The 8,687-nt window shown below is 40.8% G+C and overlaps 1 protein-coding gene across 1 annotated transcript; it reads right to left on the bottom strand.

Moving 5' to 3' along the window:
• Window positions 1–4,116: 4,116 nt before the first annotated feature.
• Window positions 4,117–5,046, bottom strand: LOC101990163 (olfactory receptor 1361-like). Its single transcript, XM_005360481.2, has one exon. It carries the CDS (start codon window positions 5,044–5,046, stop codon window positions 4,117–4,119), a length of 930 nt encoding a protein of 309 aa, XP_005360538.1.
• Between the last annotated feature and the right edge of the window lie 3,641 nt (window positions 5,047–8,687).

Raw genomic sequence — 8,687 nt, 5'->3', positions numbered from 1 at the left:
AGTGCAGCATTATCTATAAGTGCAGCATTATCTATAAGTGCAGCATTATCTATAAGTGCAGCATTACTCTCAGCACTCTCTCTATTCTGGCAGCGGAAATCAGGGTGAACCCTCTCATATTTCCCCAGCAGTGCCTTGGGCATTCATATCTTGGGGTCCTCTCCCCAAGGATTCATTCTGTCCAAATTTCTTTTCCCATAAGTATTCATTTACTCCTTTTCCTTTTGTTCTAGTCAGTTTCATGAATGTTAAAAATAAATATTTGGTAAAAGGCTTTGCCAATTATGAAAGAGAAAAGAGTGGTAATAATATCAAAGATGAGGTGGCACCACCGCGTTCCTTGAGAAATCTAACAACTGGTGCGAGTACTATGCTGCACTTTAACGTGGGCTTTAAACTCAGTCCTTCATTTGATCATTTACCATCAGACACAGAAGACTGAGCAACCTAACTGTTTGGCTAACTTCCCCGTGAGGACTGGTATTTATATAGTCACTTGGGAAAAGTGGCAAGTGGGCCTATTGAAACACTGCAAGCCTTCTACTAAATTCATTTTGAATTGATGTTTTGATTACTATCATTTCTGACTGTAAGTGGAGTAGTAATATATTTTGTGTCAATTCATCAAACATCACTAAAATCAACTTTAGATTCATCAGAATTTATGTCAATATTTTTGTTTATTTTTATCTTTTGTCATTTTTTTATTGATTTTTATTGAGCTCTCCATTTTTCTCTGCTCCCCTCCCTGCCTCTCCTCTCCCCTTAAACCCTTCCCCAAGATCCCCATGCTCCCAATTTACTCAGGAGAATTTGTCTTTTTCTACTTCCCATGTAGATTAGATCTATATATGCCTCTCTTAGGGTCCTCATTGTTGTCTAAGTTCTCTGAGATTGTGATTTGTGGACTGTTTTTCTTTGCTTTATGTTTAAAAACAACTGATGAGTGAGTACATGTGATGATTGTCTTTCTCAAAATGAGTTTTCTAGCTCCGTCCATTTTCCTGCAAAATTCAAGATATCATTTTTTCTGCTGTGCAGTACTCCATTGTATAAATGTACCACATTTTCCTTATCCATTCTTGGGTCGAGGGGCATTTAGGTTGTTTCTAGGTTCTGTCTATGACAAACAATGCTGCTATGAACGTAGTTGAGCACATGCCCTTGTGGCGCGATTGAGCATCCTTCATATACATACCCAAAAGTGTTTGGATCAAAGAACTCAACATAAAGCCAGCCATATTGAACCTTATAGGAGAGGAAGTGGGAAGTACTCTTGAACGCATTGGCACAGGAGACCACTTCCTAAATATAACCCCAGCAGCACAGACACTGAGAAACAATTAATAAATGGGACCTCCTGAAACTGAAAAGCTTCTGTAAAGCAAAGGACACGGTCAACAAGACAAAACGGCAGCCTACAATATTTTTGTTTTAATGCCATCTTTGTTTTCTCTACCTTTCAGAATTGTTTCCCCTGCAGTTCAGTCAAGCTTGCCAACTGTGTTAATGAATCTGCATACAAGTCAGTTTCTTGTATCTGCGTTGACTCCGGGGATTCTTACTGGGATCACCAGTGCAAAGGGAGGACTTTAGAGCCTATGAAAAACTCCGGGGCTTCTCATGGTGACCAAAAGGTTGGACTGCAAGACCTCTTTGAAGATTCCCCACCAGAGTACCAATGAACACACTAGAGGAACAGAGGCCCCCTTTCCAGTGCATTTACTGATCAGATTGCAGACCTTCCATCTTAAAATTATGTTCTACAGAATTGAACACTGTGCCATGGATTCGACAATGTTTCCTTTTTTCTGTTAGCCAAAGCTATGCATAGGACTTTCTTTGTCTGGTGCATGATGTTAGAGGTTTCAGAATTCTGCTCTCTTCTCCTGCATTCTCTCTCTCTCTCTCTCTCTCTCTCTCTCTCTCTCTCTTCTTCCCTCCCTCTTTCCCTCCCTCCCTCCCTCCTCCTTTCCCTCTTCATCTCATATAATGCACTGTGGTATTTTGTAGTGACCATGATGATACTTGGATAAGAGGTGATTTCGAGGGGTTTGAGGAAAAATTAAAATGTCTAGTGTTCAATTGTGGTAAATAAGGTCACCTTAAAGGGATTATAAACAGAGCATTGCTAGAAACAATTTTTTTCTAAATATAATAGATTCTTCCTGGGCTGCTGTCAAACTAGATAGTTGCCTTGAAACCCAGTCAGACTTTTACGGTTCCATGCGGCAGCAATAAGCCTCACATCTTCATCAACATTGGTTTTGATTAGCAGTACCAATGCAGCAGCTCACAAACATCTATAACTCCAATTGCAGGGGATTAAAACCCTCTTCTAGTCTCCACAGGCACTAGGCATTTACATGATGCACAGACTACGCCCAAGTGGGCTGGTGTCTTACAGGCTATTGGCTGAAGGAGCAGAGAAGCACAGGCTCCTCTCACCTGGCTGTGGTGTCCACATTCTATGGAACACTCATGGTCTTGTACATTGCGCCCTCTGCTGTCCATTCCCAGCCTCTCCAAGGTTGCTGCCCTGCTCTACACAGTGGTCACTCCAATCTTCAACCCTGTCATCTATACCTTGAGGAACCAGGAAGTGCCTCAGGCACTAAGCAGGTTTCTCTACTGCAAAACACCTGAAATGTGACCTAACGGGGATAGTGAAGATTTTCTATTGGACTTTAAATGCCTTGATTGAAAAGCTTCCTGGATTATGCCCAAGGGAACAATAACAGTTCAACAATTTCCAGATTGGTTTAAAAGACTATGTGAACTACTATGAATTGTTTATTGAACACACCATAAAGAGTGCACCAATTAAATCATTACTCAGTACAGACATGTACTAAATTGTCACACTGTAGCCTGTTAATGTATGGACCACTGCTACTAATTATTAGTGAAAAGAAAACTATGAGAGCAAAACACCAATACAGAAAAAAATCTAGAACAATGCTCATTTCTTATTATTATAGTGTGAAATTGAAAGATCCTTTTCTATTGTATGTATTTGGGTTTGAGCATGTAGACTTGATGATGAAATTTGCAATTTGCTTTCCCATAAAATGCTACATCTTACTTTACACATATCATATATGTGTGTATGCATACATACAGCATCAATAATAAATTATTTTGAAAAGAATCCTGGGATATATTCTCCAATAAAAGAGAATAAAGTGATATCCTTTCTCAACCTGCTTCTGTTGACCTAGATTATTGCCAGCCTCACCAATTTCCTGACCTCTTACTTGTGATTTAACTTCTGTGAACTCTACAACTCCCTTTAACATGATTTGTCATTGGCATCCAGTTTCAACTGGAGGAAGTATATTAGAGAAAAACAGAAATACTTAAAACCACTTGATCTTCTGAACAAGAGAGACTATAAGGCCTATAAGGGTATCAGGGAGCTGTTGTTACTAAACCCCTAGTAGAAATTCTAAAATTATGTAGAGATGACTGCAGTGATTGCGATGGATAGTCATGCTTCGGGAAAATGAGTGTGCAGTGATTGCGATGGATAGTCATGCTTCGGGAAAATGAGTGTGCAGTGATTGCGATGGATAGTCATGCTTCGGGAAAATGAGTGTAAGAAGACAAAAACTAGAGAACACAACATGTCTTATTCCAACAGATTGTTGTGTTTATTACTTTTCTTGTTGCTGGGACAAAATACCTGACAGAAACAATTTAAGGACAAAGTTTTATTTTGTTCATGCTATGAAGAATACAGTACATGGGATGTGGAAGGGCTGGCAGCAGGAGAATGGGGTGGCAGGTCGCATTGCATCTGTGGTCAACAGTGAAGAGTGACAGTAAGGCAGGTTTTCTTCTTTTGCTCCTTACAATCAGTCCAGGAACATCCTATGGAACAGATGGTGCCACCCACATTCAGGATGGATCTTCTCTCCTCAGTGAATTCTCTCCAGAGACACCCTCACAGACATGCCTAAATATGTGTGTTTTAGGTGATTCCAAATCCAGTCAAGTTAACACTGAAGATTAGCCATAGCAATTATATAATTCTCCCATGAGCTACAATGTTAACTGACTCATTTTGCATATGTAGTAGTGATGTGGGGTGTGATTCTTCCTCAGTGACGATCCTTAATCCTGAGACTTTTCCACATTCAGGATCTTTCTCAATGAACTCTTAACATCCTTATTTCTCAGACTATAAATGAAGGGATTCAGGGTGGGAGTTACCAGGGTATACATGACAGCAGCAACCACCGCCCCGGATGAGTGAGAACTAGACGGAGGCTTCAGGTACGTGGCAAAAACTGTGCTGTAGAAGAGGAAGACCATAGAGAGGTGAGAACTGCATGTGGCCAGGGCTTTCCTTTTACCCTGTGCTGACGGCACCCTGGCCACAGCAAAGAAAATACAACCATAAGAACTCATAATGCAGAGAAGTGCACTAAGTCCTAAGATGCCAGCCAAAGTCATCATCAGGGTTTCGTTGAGGTGTGTATTAGAGCAAGAAAGCTGTAAGAGAGGACCGAAATCACAGAAAAAATGAGGAATCTCTTGGTTGTTATGAAAAGATAGCTGGGAGAGCAGCAATGTATGCGCCAGAGACACACAGTGAGCTACTCCCCACGACCCAGCGGCCAGAACCCCACATCTGCAAGACGTCATTAGGAGTGGGTAGTGCAGTGGGTGGCAGATAGCAGCATAGCGGTCAACAGCCATGACTGCCAGAAGTAGGTTATCCATGTCTGCAAAAACAGCAAAGAAGTACAACTGAGTCAGACATCCAGAGAATGAGATCGATCCATCTCCAGTCCACAAAACCTCCAGCATTTTTGGGGTTGTAGTAGTAATGAAACAAAGATCCACAAGGGAGAGCTGACTGAGGAAGAAATACATAGAGGTGTGGAGGTGAACATTGGCACCAATAGCTAACAGAAGTAGCAGGTTCCCCAGGAGGCCCAGCAAGTAGAGAGCTAGGAAGATACTAAAGAGGGGCAGCCATTTCTCTCGGTCTCTGGAAAGTCCTAAAAGGACAAAGCCTAGAGCCTGACTGCAGTTCATTCTGAGTCTTGTGTTTCAAGAAGAAATTGGTGTGAAGACAATTCACTCACTGCAGGCAAGAATAGGCGTCAGTCCAGACCTGGTCCCTTGGCAATGTGTTTCCTTCACAGCACCAACTGAACAATGGAAACTAGAATAGCAAAGGGAGGGACACGACTTAGCGTTCATTAAAAAATAGCTCCCTAGAAAGATATAAAGATAATTTGTTGATGGGCAGTGGCTTCCTGGAATTCTCTAGGTGAAAGCTATCCTATTTAAACATTGCCTTACATGATAGAATAACTACTTTCCTGTGGATCTTTTTAATTATGATTCCTTTAAAGGCAGAGGTTGCATCTTAGTACTTAACTTAGTGCTTTACACACGGTGGGATTTCAATAAATTCTCCTGCCCATCCACAGAGTCATCACTCTGGTTGCAGCTCCAGCTGACTAGGGAGAGTGCTGCTGTTTTCCTGAGTGACTCGCTGTGACCGTTGTTGCCTCATCTAATGTGTTGTTCACAGTGCTGCTAAGACAGTTTCTTCAAAAACAAAAGCATATAGTTTATTTGCTTACAAACAGTTACCAGGGTAACTATATTTTTTATGAGACTGTATAAGTAAGTCTTTGTATGACTTCTAAGGCTCTAAGTATTTTTGATTTGGGGATATCTTATCAATTCTATCAGCAACAGTCACAACTCTTGGTATCCAATTTTCTGTCTTGATCAGTTTCTGTTGCTAGCATAATGTTACAAATTAAGTAACAAAAAGGATTTATTTTGAATCACAGGTGAAGTAAAAGATAGGAGAACCCATTTTGGTGGAGTCTGAGAGAACAGACAGCAACCCACCAAGATGTGGGTGTGTGTGAGGGGGACAGGAAGAGAAAAAAAGAGACACCAAGATGTGGGAAGCGGGGGGAGAGAGAGAAAGAGAGATTTCTGGATGCTCTTAAGCCACTAGTGTCCAATCATTGTGTTTGCCTAATCCAAAAGACAGCCAAAAGCTATATCACAGTAAGACTTAGTTTCCACCCTCTCAATACTGAACTTTTATGTGACTCTGAGAGAGAACACATGGTTTCAACCCTTAGAGCTCATCCTTACGATCTCAATTTCTTTCCTGAGATGGCTCCTTATGCTTCTTTGATTGGCAGATCTACCTTGAACCTCCACAAATTACCACAATTGTGATACGGAGGAAGTTACCATGTATATTTTATTTGAATATTTAGTAAGGTTTTAGGTTAGTAATTGTCTTCTTCACAAGAAAATGAGGTATGTTATGATAGAGCAGAGCAGAATCTGATTTTCCTCTTCAAAGTGCTTGTCATAAAAGAAACAAATATCAGTAAATGGATAAATTGACCAACAGAATTAGAAGCAGAAGGAGGCACTCCACTGTCCTCTTTTGTGGTTCATTTTATTTTACTATTTCAGGAAAGAAACACCTTTCCTCCAGGCATTGTGCTGCTACCATGACTTGAAAGCATCGGTGCATCTCTCTCCTCCATTCCTTCATATCTAAACAGTATTATAACATTGTTCTCCACAAAATTTTCCTCGTTGCAGCCCCTTGATCACCTTTTCTTTTCTTACCTTAAGTGGATATTTTCTCATAAACTCACTCAAAGCTTATTCCATCAACAGTACAGCTGACTACACTCATGTACTCTGATTACTATAACTCAAGCTGCAAACATTTTACAGAATTATATACTTTCTATTTTTGCCTCAACTTTCTTTTGCTCAAATAATAGAAAAAAAGCTTTCTTATTAATTACATATACTCTACTGTGCCTGGTTACCAGGATCTCTTACTGTGCCTCTGCCTACCTGTTCCACCCCTGGCAAGGCAGTATTGTTCTGGCTGGTCACCCGTAGTTTCACTAATTGTCATTCCTGACATCATGCACTCTTGTTTTCTCTCACCTGATAATTCTTTATCTTTAGTCAAATATTACCAGAGCTTCAAGACTATGTTATAATTTTATCTTCTTCCCCACCATTAAACTACTATTTAATACTTTACCTTTTATTATCCTATCTCTTCTTAAATATATAGACAAAGGTGACCTGGTGCTTAGGTTGATATTGTCTGAAGGGGTTTTCCAATTTCTGTGATATATAAATTTTCTCTCTTCAGCTAAATTGTGAGTGAATACATGCCTCTTGTAAGGAGTTTTACTGGTCTTCAGAATAAGATGTCAGTCTGGAGGTTGTCTCCATATGACCTTGTCAAGGAGAGTTAGAATAAGAAAAACACTGTTCTGTTCCAAAGGAAAAAATGGTCTTGCAAACCCACCAGGTATATGAAAGGATATCTTAAAAATGTAGAGAAAAATGTATTGTGCACTACTAAGAATAAGGGCAGCTGAGGATAGGGAACCTGAAACGACCCTATCCTATAGCAATACTGACGAATATCTTGCATATCACCATGGAACCTTCATCTGGTGATGGATGGAGATAGAGACAGAGACCCACACTGGAGCACTGGACTGAGCTCCCAAGGTCCCAATGAGGAGCAGAAGGAGGGAGAAGATGAGCAGAGAAGTCAGGACCACGAGGGGTGCACCCACCCACTGAGACAGTGGGGCTGATCTATTGGGAGCTCACCAAGGCCAGCTGGACTGTGACTGAAAAAGCATGGGATAAAACCGGACTCTCTGAACATGGCGAACAATGAGGGCTGATGAGAAGCCAAGGACAATGGCACGGGGTTTTGATCCTACTTCATGTTCTGGTTTTGTGGGAGCCTAGCCAGCTTGGATGTTCACCTTCCTAGACCTGGATGGAGGGGGGAGGACCTTGGACTTTCCACAGGGCAGGGAACCCTGACTGCTCTTTGGACTGGAGAGGGAGGGGGAGAGGGGTGGGGGGAGGGGGAGAAGGGTGGGAGGAGGGGGAGGGAAATGGGAGGCTGGGAGGAGGCAGAAACTTGTTTTTTTCCTTTTCTCAATAAAAAAAAGAATAAGCTGAAAGAGAGACTGCTCCAACACTTTGTCCCAATTTATCTTGTTTATTTTTCTGTGTTTGTTTATTTATTTCTTTCTTCCTTTCTTTATTATTCCCGTCTTTTTATACCTCAGCAGTATTTCTGCTTTACTGCATTTTCTTCTTATTTATGTTTTTGCTCTTTCTTTTCTGTGAAGATTGGGTGAACAATGGAGATTTAGGAAGGAGTCCATCATGCTAATGCAATAGATTAAACTCTACTACTAGCAGAAAAGAAAGAAAAATATTCTTGTTCATCAACTGATTACCAACAATGAGGTTGTCTTTCTATGTAATACAACAAAAGGAAAGAATGTTTGGAGCTAGAGAAATGATAAAAACACTTGAGGACAGTTGCTGATTTTCCTGAAGAACTGAGTTCAGCTCCCAGCACCCATGTCAGATGACTCACAACACCTGTGACTCTATATCCAACACCCTCTTCTGGCCTCTGCAGGCACTGACACTCATGCATGTGTACACACACATGTATTTTACAATAAAATATTATTTTTAAAGAAGACACAAAGCAAGTTTCAATATATACAAGAAAATGGAAATAATTTGTTGCATCAGATCAGGCAACCGCAGGTTAAAGCTGGATATCATCAACAACAGAAACAGACAAAGCCTACAAACTCATGGGAACTGAGTGACTCTAC

The sequence above is a fragment of the Microtus ochrogaster genome, linkage group LG2, assembly GCF_000317375.1.
Source record: "Microtus ochrogaster isolate Prairie Vole_2 linkage group LG2, MicOch1.0, whole genome shotgun sequence".
NCBI classification, from domain to species: domain Eukaryota; kingdom Metazoa; phylum Chordata; class Mammalia; order Rodentia; family Cricetidae; genus Microtus; species Microtus ochrogaster.
This window is presented reverse-complemented; position numbering and strand designations above follow the sequence as displayed.

What these genes read in the sequence shown, in the direction of transcription:
- LOC101990163 (XM_005360481.2), bottom strand. Translation starts at nt 5,046, where the DNA reads ATGAACTGCAGTCAGGCTCTAGGCTTTGTCCTTTTAGGACTTTCCAGA.